The sequence below is a fragment of the Phanerochaete carnosa genome (assembly GCF_000300595.1).
Source record: "Phanerochaete carnosa HHB-10118-sp unplaced genomic scaffold PHACAscaffold_10, whole genome shotgun sequence".
Taxonomy (NCBI): domain Eukaryota; kingdom Fungi; phylum Basidiomycota; class Agaricomycetes; order Polyporales; family Phanerochaetaceae; genus Phanerochaete; species Phanerochaete carnosa.
The window spans coordinates 1,811,510-1,825,555 of record NW_006767637.1 but is presented as its reverse complement, the minus strand read 5'-3'; the positions used below and the strand labels follow the sequence as shown (position 1 = coordinate 1,825,555).

At 48.7% G+C, this 14,046-nt stretch overlaps 5 protein-coding genes across 5 annotated transcripts; 1 reads left to right on the top strand and 4 right to left on the bottom strand.

Moving 5' to 3' along the window:
* Positions 1-17: 17 nt before the first annotated feature.
* PHACADRAFT_200188 (uncharacterized protein) lies at positions 18-940 on the top strand (the record flags this gene model as incomplete). The annotated part of the gene is made up of 6 exons (XM_007400448.1): positions 18-179; positions 283-376; positions 429-523; positions 582-654; positions 714-809; positions 864-940. Coding segments are annotated over 6 exons (597 nt in total), but the record flags the coding sequence as incomplete, so codon positions are not given.
* Positions 941-1,229: 289 nt separating this feature from the next.
* Positions 1,230-2,113, bottom strand: PHACADRAFT_32338 (uncharacterized protein; the record flags this gene model as incomplete). The annotated part of the gene is made up of 6 exons (XM_007399939.1): positions 1,230-1,375; positions 1,423-1,637; positions 1,693-1,833; positions 1,885-1,889; positions 1,947-1,985; positions 2,039-2,113. 6 exons carry the CDS (start codon positions 2,111-2,113, stop codon positions 1,230-1,232), a joined length of 621 nt encoding a protein of 206 aa, XP_007400001.1.
* A 5,370-nt stretch (positions 2,114-7,483) lies between these two features.
* On the bottom strand, positions 7,484-7,937 carry PHACADRAFT_200186 (uncharacterized protein; the record flags this gene model as incomplete). Its single annotated transcript, XM_007400447.1, has 2 exons — positions 7,484-7,588; positions 7,641-7,937. The coding sequence occupies 2 exons, from the start codon at positions 7,935-7,937 to the stop codon at positions 7,484-7,486; spliced, it is 402 nt and encodes a 133-aa protein (XP_007400509.1).
* Positions 7,938-11,977: 4,040 nt separating this feature from the next.
* On the bottom strand, positions 11,978-12,337 carry PHACADRAFT_32337 (uncharacterized protein; the record flags this gene model as incomplete). Its single annotated transcript, XM_007399938.1, has 1 exon — positions 11,978-12,337. The coding sequence occupies one exon, from the start codon at positions 12,335-12,337 to the stop codon at positions 11,978-11,980; it is 360 nt and encodes a 119-aa protein (XP_007400000.1).
* Positions 12,338-12,607: 270 nt separating this feature from the next.
* PHACADRAFT_200185 (uncharacterized protein) lies at positions 12,608-12,940 on the bottom strand (the record flags this gene model as incomplete). Its single annotated transcript, XM_007400446.1, has 1 exon — positions 12,608-12,940. One exon carries the CDS (start codon positions 12,938-12,940, stop codon positions 12,608-12,610), a length of 333 nt encoding a protein of 110 aa, XP_007400508.1.
* Positions 12,941-14,046: the final 1,106 nt, after the last annotated feature.

Here is a 14,046-nt window from a genome sequence, read left to right as displayed (position 1 = left end):
CCAAATCCTGCGATAAGCGGCACCACGACGTTTCTATTTGCGTCGGTCGCAGTGTCGGCATTCGCGTGCTCTCGTACCACCGCATCACGCGCCGGGATCGCTTCATCCTCGCGGCCACGCTATCGTTTAGCATCGGCAACCTGATCGTGCCAAGTATCGTCACGCACTTTTTTGACGGCGTGAGCCATCCGAACAAGGGCCTATAGGGTTTCTTTGACTCGATCACGATCGTGCTCAGAACGCCGTGTAAATGTTTTGGATTTTCCGGATGTGAAATGGCAGCCATACGTCGAGGAATGGGACAATCCACCCAAGCCGACCAGGTCGCGGCTCACGAAGTTCGCGAGTAGCGTCTTTGGTAGGGTGACTATCAAGAGTGGGTCGGCCGGGCGCGGAGAACCGACATCTACGCTGACGCCTCCATATAGTGGCGCTGTCTCCGCTGCATCTGCTGCCCCTGGTTGGCATTGTGATCTCAGCATGGCTTAGAGCTCTGGGCACGGGCCGTCATCTTCATCGTAATGTGAGGCTTGCTATCCTTTGCTCTGAACTGAATGGACGGTTAACTTCATGTCGTATAGTACTTCAAAGCCAAGAAGATGACTGAGGACCAAATTGCTGTATTCATAGAAGAGCGCAAGTGGGATTACAGAGGTAGGAGCTGCACCCCTAACTCACACGCTCTTGGTTGACCAGTCGTCCTTCAATTCTAGCATTCGGTTTCGCTGCTGCTCTCCTCGAGGGCTTGCCTCTCGTGGGGCTGCTTTTCACAGTGTCGAACAGAATCGGCGCCGCTATGTGGGCCCATGGTAAATTTTCCTTATCGTGTTTGATTGAACAACGCGTCTGAAGTGTTTACGCAGACCTGGAAAAGCGGCAGCATTACGTCGCTCAAATGAAAGCGCAGCGCGCTACCGTTCCACATTCACTCGTAGATTGACTACCACGCCTGCCTTGGGAGGCGGCGACGTCTGCACGCAGACGTAGATAGCCTTAATATCCAAATACGTCCACGTCAGCTTGCAATTGTATCAGAGCAGCTCTGGCTAACGTTAGCCTCGGGATTGCACCCATTATCAAAACTAATCGGACACAGCCTACATTAGAATATTTGTGAATCATTGACAGCATGTATCTAACAATACTGTGTAGGTCGATTCATTTGCCATCAAGTCTCTGACAGAGCACACCCGTTCGACCAAACCTACAGCGGCCGGCAGTCCACGGGTCTAATCGAATTGATGTTCGACGTCAGCCGCATTCTTGAGCTTTGGGATGGCTTCAGGCGGCGAAACACCCTTTTTGTTCATAGTTTTGCGCCAGTCGCGATTATACGGCTGGATGCGCAACAATCCCTGGGTAATTCCACCTAGGGCTGGTCAGAAAAGACCTGTGGCGCGGTTCAACTGCATAGTGACTCACTGCTTCCCAGATACGGTACAATGCCGTACCCGTATGTTAAGCCCGGCAGCGGGATGTATTTTTGCCCGCTGGGGCTACCAGCCGAGACGAGGTCGTCGAGGATGTCCTGCACCATCTCCATGCCCTCGCCCTTGTGAAGGCCCATGACCTCCTCGATGGCGTCCCAGCAATCGTCGAGCTTGAAGACGTCGGTATGTGTGACCGTGAACCGGTACCTAAGGTCACTCTCCCCGGGCGCGTGCTCCACCTGGCGCAAGACGATGTGCGTACGCCCGCGCGACGGATCGCGGCGCACGCGTATTATTGGCGCTCGATAGCGAGCGCCACGAGACCCAGTCGGCCTCCTTCTGCGCGAGCGGCGAGCCTTGCTGCATCAGTTTCTCGACCTTTGCGCGCGAGTTGACAATGTCGCTGGCAAGAAGGAATTAAGAGAGAATTCTCATGATACACAGGATAACATACGTGTACTGTGCCCTGCATTCTCCGTGAGTTGATGCACAGAACGACAAGACATGCGCACTTACTTGTGGAGCCTCCAGTGAGCCTTTTGGCACTTTTTCGAACTATATGCAGGGTCTTTAGCATGGTGGTATGCATATAAAGGTAGCCCACTCACCAATAAAAGGTATATTGGCACCTGGAGCACCGGAACAGCGGTTTCTGCACGTCGGTAGTGCCACAAGTTTGGCATTGTTTTGCCATACGCTCATCCCGTTTGAGCGTCGTTTTCTTACGTCGATTCAGCCACTCTTCGCCACCGAGCGCGGCAAGAACGGGATGTATTGGGCCGTCGTAGATCACCAACAGCTGTGCAAGGCATGTGTACCGCGTTAAATGCTTCTTGATATATTTTACAGTCCAGTCCGTGTGTCTGTGTTATACAATTAACCCTCGGCCGTATAAAGACAAGTAAGACATACGCCTTCTGCGCCTTCGGCTCAACACCAAGATGCAGTAGTGCGGACGAAAGCATGAGATGTGTCAGCAACTAACAATCCAACTGGACTGAGCTACGACAATGCTGAGGAGACAGACGAGAGGAATGTGAGTGAGGAAAGACCAGCTCGAGTCTGGCTTGTTATTGAGCAGTATGAGCTCCTTTTATACATGTCAGACTGAGTACCTAGAATATCCTACAAATATACGGAGGTGTATAGAAAGTGAAAGAATACTATGGAACCTGGGAGAACCATCCGGAATACGTAATATTCATGACATTACCCCCTCGTCTAGAATCGTGTCCTCACGATTATTTACCAGTCGATCCAAATCCTCCTGTCCCTCGTTGGGTTTCTGTTAAGCTGGACACCTCCTCGATATCGCATGACGCAATGCGTTCCAAAATGACTTGTGCGATCCGATCGCCGGCGCGTATCTGGAAGGGTTGATTGGTGGAGTTGATTAACACTACGCGTACTTCTCCGGTGTAATCTCGGTCTACGACTCCAGCGCCGACATCTATTCCTTTAACCGCTAACCCACTTCGCGGCGCTACTCGCGCATAAGTTCCGTGAGGGGCACGCATTGCTATGCCAGTGCCGACAACCTTGCGGTCTCGTGCCGGTATCTTAACGCTTTCGGCCGAATAAAGGTCAAGCCCAGCAGATTCTTCAGACCCCTGTTTCGGGAGAATCCCACCCATCCATTGTACCAAAAGAGTAGTGTCACGCGTGAGCATGTGGACGGGTCGTGTCAATAGCGGGGGGATTCTAATTGTCATAGGCGCGGGTTTATCGGGACGTCTCGCATAGAATTCTTGAAGGAGTTCTTGACAATTGGTCAAGTTCACTCGTGATTCCCAGGAACGGCGATCACCGTGTGGGCTATTCTTCCAGAGAACTTGATACTCAAGATTTCCATTTCGATCACGGCGAGAGTCGAGGATATCTTCGACTTCCCATTCTTCCTCGCCATTTATAAGGTCGGGGACTATCAGTTCACGTCGTTGCGAAGGGTATACGGGTTCTTTGAAGGGACTAAGAAGACTCTCGTTGAACACGGGGTGTTGTTTCCATTGGCGTGGAAGTTCCAATTCGTAGGCAGAGGCGCCGACTTTGCGTTTGACCTTGAAAGGTCCGTATCGCTTATCGTCGAGCTTCTTCATTGGTCTGTCTGTTCGAATGTTTACTCCTTCTAGCCAAAATTTATCCCCTGCTTTGTATTCTGGTCTGTTCTTTCTTTTCCTGTCATAGAAGCGCTTCATAGTTTCTTGTGCTAGACTGATAGCCGCACTAGTGTCTTCTCGTACCCGTTCCATTCTGTCGACAAACTGTTGGACGTTTTCGCTTAATCCTTCTCGCACCGGTTGGGTTCCCTCATAAGGGTGGTACCCTTTATTAATGAAGAATGGAGTATATCCGGTGGATGAATGGACTTTATTGTTGTACGAAAAGGCCGCAAGTGGCAACCATTCAGCCCAATCCGCTTGTCGGTAGTTGATGAACAATCAAAGATATTGTTCTACTTTGCGATTGATGCGTTCCGTTTGTCCGTTTGTCTGGGGGTGATACGCGGTTGAAGGATTGGCTTCAATTCCGAGGGATCGGTACAACTCGGAGATGTACTGATTCTTAAATTCAGTTCCCCTATCACTAATGATCTTTCGGGGTAGTCTATGATGGGCGACTACGTTATCTCGGAGTGCTTTTGCCCATCCCTCGGCGTTGAGCTCTATGGTACTTGGTATTGCGATTATCTGCTTAGAGTACATACAAACGATTACGAGGATGGCATTGTATCCGAAGGAGTCCGGCAATACACCTATCTTGTCAACGGAGATTACTTCCCAGGGTCGTGAGAGAATTTTGTTGGGGAATAAAAGTCCAGTAGGACGCGTTGTGTGAACCTTGGTCTTCTGGCATTTCTCGCATCCGGCCACGTATTTCCTGATGTCTTCTCAAATTTGGGGCCACCAGTAGTTACGTGTGACCATCTCATGTGTCTTGTATTGACCGGGATGTCCAGCCAATGGGGTATCATGGTGATGAGCAATGATTTGCTCGCGGAGTTTCTTATTTACTGGTATGTAAATACGGTTCTTCCATGTCACGAGTCCGGTACTATCTTCGTTCCAGTCTTTGTCCTTGTTCTGTAAAGCTACGGTAACTAATGAATCTCGGTTCTTTTTGTATTTTTTAATTTCTGCGACCCAGTTCTAGTCGATTCCTTCTAAACTAAATACAGTACTACGAATCAAGGCGCGGAAATGTTCTGGTTTTAGTAACACCATATCGGAATTGTCCTCTTTTCCTGCATTGTGCCTTTTTTGGCGAGATAGTCCATCGGCTTTGCCATTAGATTTACCGGGCTTGTGATGCAACGAGTATTGGTATTCAGCCAGCTCGGTTACCCATCGGGCTTGTCGTCGATTGAGCTTCTGTGGCTTCCAGAAGTATTCTAGGTTCTTGTGATCCGTCCATATTTCAAACAGGTGTATGGCGCCCATGAGATACTGACACCACTCATCAAGGCTAGTCATGATTGCGAGAAGTTCCTTATCGTAAATCTCGTAATTTCTTTCGGCTGCTGTCATAGCTTTGGATAGATAGGTGACGGGTTTCCATTTGCCATCTTGCTTCTGGGCTAACTCAGCTCCTATGGCAAAGTCCGAGGCGTCGCATTCTACGCGATAGGGGTCGTCGTCATTGGGTATGGCCAATACTGGTGCGGAACAGAGTGCATCTTTCAGGCTTGTGAACGCTACTTCTTGTTCGATAGTCCATTCAAAGGTAGCATTTCCTGTTAATGAACTGAGTGGCTTTGCTATCTTGCCGTAGTCTCGGATAAATCTTCAGTAGAAGTTGGTGAAGCCAAGGAATGCTTGGATGTCTTGTTTGCACTCGGGCCGAGGCCAATTGACAACTCCTTCTATCTTGACTGGGTCCATGCGGACAACTCCTTTTCCTACTATCATTCTGAGGTATTCTATCTCTGCTTTCTCGAACTTGCACTTTTCTGGTTTCAGATAAAGTTTGTGTTCTCTCAGGATTTGAAGAACTTGCCGCGTGATCCGACGGTGTTCTTTTAAATCTTGAGTGAAGATCATGACATCGTCTAGATAGACTACCATGTGTCCTTGACTGATGAGATCTCAAAATATATCATTCATCATGGTTTGGAATGTAGCCGGGGAATTGGTAAGGCCGAAGAACATGACGAGTGGTTCGAATAGTCCTCGATTCGTTAGGAACGCCGCCTTCTCTTCGTCTCCTTCTTTGATGCGGATGTTGTTGTATCCCCATCAAACGTCTAATTTTGTAAAGTACCGTGCCTGCTTTAGCTTGTCCACTAGTTCTTGTATCAAAGGAAGTGGATAGCGGTTCTTGATCGTGAGCTCATTCAGCTTCCGATAGTCTTGTACAGGCCGAAGTCGTCCGTCTTTTTTCTTGACAAAGAAGAATGGAGAAGCCCACGGGGATTTTGATGGTCAGATTCTCCCAGTTCGAAGGTTTTCTTCTATGAATTCATCAAGTTCTTTTTGTTCGTTTACAGAGATCGGGTAAACTTTGCAACTGATCGGTTGTGCGCCTGGTGTGAGTTCTATCGTGTGGTCCCAGGGTCGTCTTTGCGGTAAGGAATCAAAGTCTTCTTTGCTAAACACATCAGAGTAGTCGTGATAGTGACTTGGGACGGTGTTTTCAAACATCTTAGCCTCGTGTTTCAGACTTTCCTTAATGGCTAGATCAGTGGCCGTAGTGCGAATGTACGCTGTTCCCGTAGCAAAGTAGGTTTCGTGGTCAAGAATAAAGATTCTATCCCCTTCTTCTAGGCAAGCCTCCGGATCGCTGGGCTCCTCCTGATCGGCATCAATATCAATTAATCGGGCGGCATATTTGCAGGTAACTGGACACCGATCAAACTGAATGATTTGTTCTTGCCAATCGATAGATGGGTTATGGATCTGTAACCACTCATATCCAAGAAAGATTGGAGTCTTTCCCAGATTTGTAACAGCGAACGGAAGTCGTTCAACGTGATCCTGGATTTCCACCCTTAATTCGACAAAGTCAGTGATTGCCCCGCTGGCATTATGCGTGCCGTCCGCGTTATAGACAGGGATCGGTGATGGCAGTTTCTTTGTGGCTATATTGTTATCGCAGACAAACTGCGCATCAATGGAAGATCCAGTGCATCCTGTGTCTAATAACGCTTTGACTGATAAGCGCTGCTGCGTGTCCAGGGTGGTGATAATCATTGGAACGTCCATTTGAGTCCCCTTCCTTCTTCGGATAAAACGAGGTTGCTTTCGTAGTTCATTCAAGAAGTCTATAGCTTCTTCTTCTTTCATCTGCCTGATTTGGTTCATACAGGCTTCTGAAGCATCAACACTCTTCTTTGAGTGTACCCATTCAGTCAACAGTCTGAGTGCTGCAGTTTCTTTGCTGACTATCCATTGGTGAATCCAAGCCGCCGTCCAGGGTGTGTGGCGCTGCCACTGCGTAGGTTCGGTCTGATGTTCTGGTGTGGGTAATAATTTTTTATTCGGGGGAATTAAGCAAGAGGGTTGAGCCTCTCCGCGCGGCTCTGCGGACGCCCCTTTTTCTGGTATATACATTGCTACTCCAAACCAAGAACACAGATAATTCGTAAAATTATGCTCAGTCAACTCGGCTACGCGTCCGGCTGACCGCTTGCAAAACCCTTCATGGCCGCGCAAATCTCTTCGCGAATTGCCACTTCTAATCAAACGGTTCTGCCGTCGCGGCAGGGGCTTCGTTGAGTGACACTAATGGCGTGAACGTATTGGTGGTGGGAACTACCGGTGCTTCCGCGGCTCGTACTTGCTGAGCTTATTGCCGGTTAGGGCAACTGTGCGAAAGATGACCCTTTTCCCCACATTGGAAGCAGAGACCCAAGCGTCGTGCTTGGTCTAGTTCCATTGGCTGGCCTCTACCACCAAATGTGACGCCTGTCCCATCGCGATGCGTCTGCACTGGGGCGCTTACAGCTGGCGCGGCTACGTTAGCCTGTGCTCGCGGCGCACTTTGTGCCTGCTGCTGCCGAGGTTGAAATTGTCCCTGTCGCTGGGACTGTGGGTTTCGCCGACGGTACTGTTGCTGATTTAGGTCGATGCGCGCGGCCCGTTGTTTGTATAGCGCGTATGTAGCGGGGAGTTCCTCTGATGAATTATATAGAAGCCGAATGATGTCGGCCCGGAGTGCTTTTTCTAGAAGCAACTTGAGTTCCTGAAAGTGTGCTTCGAAGTCGTGAATATTCACCTGGAAGGCACACAACTCGAACTTCGAGAAGAACTCTTGCGCCGATAGCGCTCCCATCTGCATTGCCTGCAGCCTATCGTACGCTTCTGCCTGTTCATCGATTAGAAAGTGTATGTCTAAATCCTTCCATAGATCGTTCGTGGTTTTGATCACGGTATCTTCATCCGTGTCATACTTCTTCATGTATGTGGCGACGTATTCGCCCGCATGTCCTCCTTTCATGTATGACAGGATCATAAGGACCCTGTCAAATTGCTCTGGCAGTCGCTTCCTTTGCGTGACCACATAGAGCTTCATCTGCGTCTTCTAAGCGATGTACTTGGATTTGGTGCCATCAAAGGCGTCGGGTTTCATCGCGCTTTCATTGAGGAGCACGGCACTGTCTTGGTTTTCAGCCATCGCGCCGGGGTCAGAAGGAGACAAGGGTGGAGTGGGAGAACGGCGGGAAGGTGGGTTTGAAGCTTCGGAATCTTCTACTGCTTCTTCCACGGGGTCTGGTGGGCCCTCTGGTAGTGCTTCGAATTCTCCGAGGGCGATCGAGCGGAGATGGTCAGTGACTGATTCAAGAGTATCTCGTCTGGTTCTGGGTTCTGAACCGGATGCTGTGGGTTGTGGGACTGCAATAGATTCTGAGGGTGCTCCTGTGGTAACTCTCAGTAGTAGTTCTCCGCGTAGTCCTTCCCTACACCGAGGACAACGATTGCTATTATCCGGAAAATGCGGGCAGGGCTGTTGCGCGCAGTACCGTAAGTTGTCACCTCGTAGGTAGACAGATCTTCCCTCTAGCTCTCGATGTGTATGTCCTCTACAATAGCAAGAAGGCGTGGTCATAGGGTGTCGGGTCCATGGAGCTGGTTGCAGCAAACCCTGGGACTAATCGTGTTGTAACGACCAGATCAGGGGTAGAGTTTGCCAAAGATAGGGATTTCCAAAAAGAACCAAAACGCTATTTTAATACAGTTCTAGGAATAGTATAACAGCCCAAAGAGCAATTGCTTCTCTTCGGTCTGACGTCCGGAAAGGGATCGTCGATCTAACTGTTATCGCTTTTCCGACGCCCGGCCGCAACCGGTTGCCACGTCGTACTCAGGAATATCCGCTTGCCTGCTGCAAAGTGTGTAACGCTGCCTATGGTAGGGCAGGGTACGATTCTAATTGGACGGAGCTCTGTCTAGCCGCCTAAGGGCTAGTGATTACAGAGGTGACCTCGGGGGTATGATGTGGTAAAAAGTTGTGCAAGTGCACAGAGAAGGGTTCCAGGGGTCCGGGTCTTGATGCGGTAGAATTTGGTAGGGTTAGGATTTAGGGTGAGAGTCAGATGTGCGTATAGAGTGGATCGTCATGTGGAGATAGGTGATGGTTGGTGTGGAAGTGACGAGGATCGTCGTAGGGCAGTTGGTGGAGACTCGAGCTAATGTCAGCAACTAACAATCCAACTGGACTGAGCTACGACAATGCTGAGGAGACAGACGAAAGGAATGTGAGTGAGGAAAGACCAGCTCGAGTCTGGCTTGTTATTGAGCAGTATGAGCTCCTTTTATACATGTCAGACTGAGTACCTAGAATATCCTACAAATATACGGAGGTGTATAGAAAGTGAAAGAATACTATGGAACCTGGGAGAACCATCCGGAATACGTAATATTCATGACAAGATGTGACGTAAAAATGGGCCCAAAAAGATTCGATAATTCTGAATCATGCACATCCCTGAGCAGTCGTTTGCGTACAACTTTCGTCTCCGCATGCTGGCCCGTGAGATATAATGTCTGGGAGTACATTCCGTATTGATGTCTACAGTGCGCATGAAATAATCATGCGCCCAAAATTGTATGAGATCTTACGGATTGACTGCCCATGGTTTTTCGCCTTCTATTAGCCTCGGAATGTCGGCGTTCATTTGGTGCTTCAGATGTTTGGCCGCGTCGAGAGGACGGTTGATTATGGGGTTGCTACGTCGCTGGTCAAACAAACACGCGCATCCGTGGGAATGAAAACATACGTTAGATGGGCCGCAAGTTTATGCCGTGCATTGCTCAGCTGAAAATGCGTGTTAGCACGCGATACAAGCGAGACAAATGCGCTACACATGATGAAGTAATGGGCCGTTTCCAAAGTCTGATGCGGCAATATGTGTCCCATAGTGCGCAGCTGCCCCTCCGGACACTATCATGATTCTGATGACCACCTCCAGTGCGAACACAACGCCCTCCAACATGTCTCCCGGCACTGCAAAATTGCTTGAGCGTGTTCAGCTGCGTATACTGTACTTTTACGACCGTACCGGATGTCACACGTCATGCCGCTTTTCCGCGGACACCGCCACTAATATTCTCTCGATTTATGACGATTTTGGCGAGTTGTCGGAAAAACTCATTTTGGGCACTTTCATCCGGTATGGTCGTAAAAGTACAGTATGCGCATATTCTCACCGTCTGGCACTCGCACATAGTAGCTGAACTTGAAAAAATTAGGCAAGAAGACACTGTACTGCGTGGGCTTGTTCATCTCTTCCCTTGCATTTTGTGTGCCACCTTCTGTTGAAGCGCCTAGTGGCTCTGGCTCGGCGTTCCACCCGGCATGGACTGAAGGTGGACATCTTAGATTAGGTGCTACTAATATGTAGATAGTGGTTGGACGATCAGTATGTAGTGCTCCCACACACGGACCTCTTTATGGCAGGCTTCCCCATTCTAGCGAACTTTCAATTTTGCTTCCTTTTAGTATATAAGAACTCCTCTCCGCATCCCCACTCTGCGTGCTCTTTCCCTTCGCACTCAGAGTAAGTACCTTTGTCACCCTTGCAGTATGCACATATGCTTACCACCCACTGTGTAGACTAACACTGTGTGTATTAGGTAGATCTATACAGCGTGCTCTTTCCCTTCGCACTCAGAACTAACACCATGTGTATTAGATCGTGCCCGTGTGCTCTCGCCAGTTTGCGCTCGCGCAGCCCAGTTGTCATATCACGACAATACCTTCTGTGGCAAACACGGCGCCAACCGGCCCCTGGAGCATTCCGGTGCAATGTATCCCTTCCACTAGGTGCAACACAGAGCTTTCAATAGAATGCCACTCGAATTCAGTGCTTACACTTGACAATATTCTTTGCGACCACATGCATAGAAGGTAGCTGGGAGTCTGGAGGAAGCGTGAAGTTCTTGAGGTATGGCTGTGGGGCAAACAAAGAGTCTTTGGGATTTTTTTTGTGCAAGGAGAGCATTATTTGGATATGGATGATTTAGTATGACGAGATACAGATGGATGAAGATGAAGAAAGGGTCGCGATGATAGTGGTGGCAGCAGTGCCTCTCCTTCATACTATCACCATCCCCTTGGGCACCTTCGGGTGATCCCCCTCGAGGGCCTTATTCTACTGAACAACTACCCCTAATAACTCCTAGGATGCTCTCTTTGCATCTTCCCATTTTTTCAAGAGGGATTTCACCAAGAAAAGCCCTCCGTCCTTGATAGATGGAGGCCAAACACATCAGATAATGCTGAACTGATGGGCACTCAGTGAGCATTTGCCGGAGAAGCACAATAACCCACCTCCCACCCTCTCCCCTACCTTGTGGAATGGCACCAAATCCTGCCAGGTTATACCTACCTGCACCTCCTACCGACATCTCTTTCGAGGGGTTCTCTGTGGTGGGCCTACAACAGGCTGTCACTGCAGATACGTCAGAGACCTAAGGGGCCGGCAGTGTGGGGGAGATGAGTGGCTAAATGCCTAGGTACCAAGGAAGGGGGGGGGAGAGAGGGGGACTGCATGCTGTCCATACCGACATGGACACCATGCTTGAGAGGGCGCCTCTTACTCTAATATAGCCTGGAAGTAACCCAGGAGGGAAGTTGGCCAAGGTCTTCTCCTATTTTTCATTGTCACTCACTGCTTCGGACTCTAATGGCCATTGCTTTGATGGACTCTATATAGCCTTTATTTTATGCATTTTGGTAGTAATTTATGTGTACATTACCAAATGCCTATTGGAATGATAGCACTATAAACCCTTTGAAGGGAAAAAAAAGATAGTGGTGGTGGAAATTTCCAGTGAGCAGGTAATTGATGCAGCCGCAACCTCGCTGCGTGAAATGTCGAGGATCCAGATTGGCAACGCGTCACGAACTAGTCGTGAGGCAAATTGTATTTTACAGTAGTCACAGAATACTCATTTCTGTTTAGAGCTCAAAAACACAGTTTTAATGATGCAGGGAAACTAGAGCTTTTGAACACGAAAAGAGAGAGGAAAAAAGAATCCCAGTTAAGTAGTGTACAGTCCGCAGACCTTCTTGCCAGGCTCATCCTGTGCGTTCAAAGCGGGCTCGTCAATTCAATCATAGCTCTCCAGGCCGCGTTCCCACTTGCCTTTCATGTATTTCACGTGGGTGACCATCCGCTCTTTCTGGTGGATGTGCTCACTTGCAATTGTCTTGTACTTGCCAAGTGTCACATACATATCCTCATGTGCATTGTTGACAATGCTGTACACTGACGGCGCACAGCCATACGCTATGAGTTTATAGCACGGCTGCCCATATAGTGCTTCATTTGTAAGCTGTGTTAACTCTGGAACACGCATGGCCGGTTCGAGCTGCATAACGAGGTGGATGACAGGGTGCAAATTTGATGTGTGCACAAACATTGCAGCGATGGTGCCTGTGCTTGGCCTGTATGTCAGCTCGTGCTCCATCTTGACTTGGATGAAAAGGAAGGAAATGACCTCTCTGTCCAGTACTCAGTCCTCCATGACAACTGGCACCACAATATCAATGCCAGGCTGTGCAGGAGACAGCTGACACACAAAGCTGCGCACAACACCAGCAAGGCCTGGCAGGATGTTGAGCACGTCATTTCCATCATACTTCACAAAGTGCATAAATTGGATGAATGTGCCTGCAAACGCCTCATGTAGAGGCACAGAGCTGCCTTGCACCATGCAGTTTTGTAGCACGCTATGCCATCAATTTGCAAAGAGTGCATCGAGAAAGTCGAGTAGGGGCACAGCAATGCTGTAAATCTTGTTCCACGTCAGCCAGTGATTGCTGCCCTTGAATTGCTTGCGCACAGCGCGGTCATGTGCTGTGATGAGCAGGAGCTGGGCAGTGAGAGCGGGGCCATGTTTGAGCCAGCCAAACTGGATGAGGTCTGCCAGCACCTTCACCGCATCATACTTGCAGTCGTGCATGGCCATCGCGGCAGCTTCATCCAAGATGTGCTTGGAGGAAGTGCCAGACCAAATGTAGTTGTTGTGAATCCGGACGCTGTACAGGATGTGTATATTGGCCGTGACCATACTCTCCTCCCACTGGTGGACTTCAGCACTTGCTCGGTCAAACTCCACTAGCACGGGGGTGCAGACAGGTGCCAGGAGCCTAGATTGAGACCACCTGTATGCTTCATAGTGTTGCCACAGCTTGGCGTGGCTTGGCTCTGGCTTGGCTTTTGATGGCTCTGCCTTTTTCAGTTGAGCCGAGTCAAGCCAAGTTGCAGGTTAAGCCGCGGCTTATGGCGGCTATAGCTCTCAAGCGGCTTGAGCCAGCTACCCATCCCAAAATGGAAGGTAGTTCATGCAGGTACCACAAAATATGCAATTCATTGGCTGTTTCACTTCGATGTTGCTACATATGAGTATATTGTCGTGGGCATAGCCCCGGCCTCCTATTTTATTTTCATTTTCCCTGATTTATTCCATGTTTGTACGACCCTTCAAACGTTGTCGGCGCATTAGTGCCAGTTTACAAGTCCTAGCCACGCACCAAAACACCTTGTAAAAAGCGCATCACTGACAGGCACGCATCAGCACATCAGACGCGCTGTCGTAAAGAAAAGGTTAGGATAAGAAAAGTAAGTAAAATAAAAATGAGGTTTGGTATAAGGAAGATTCTAGGAGAAATCCTAGAAGGTTACTTTTTAATAAAAGAGAATGGAGTTTGTTCTGTTCTAAACTAAAAGCAAGAAGGGTATAGTATGGAATACTTAGATTTGGTTTTCCCAATCTTTTCTTTCCAGGGTTCACTGGGTTAGCCTTTCAACCAAGCTATCCTGGTGTTCGTGGGGGACTAATTCAAAGACCACCTACTAATCTGCTTAAGTACTCTAAAGCCTCACTTGCCTGTTACAAGGGACTTTTAAGGAATCTTAGAAGATGGGCTGTAAGAAGGTTTAGTTAGTAGCTTAAGGACTAGCTACTTGGGTTAGTAGAATAGGGTTTTTAGATAAGTAAGATAAGAGGGTAACAAAGACAAGTTAATGTCTTGGTTAACTTAGTAAGCTTTGGCTAGTAAGGACAATTCAATGTCCTTAGAGGATTTGTATAACTTGAAGCAGTCTGAAGCTTCCAATTTAGAGTTAAAGATCAAGAATAGATTTAATCTCTTTACTGCTAGTCTAATTACTGTA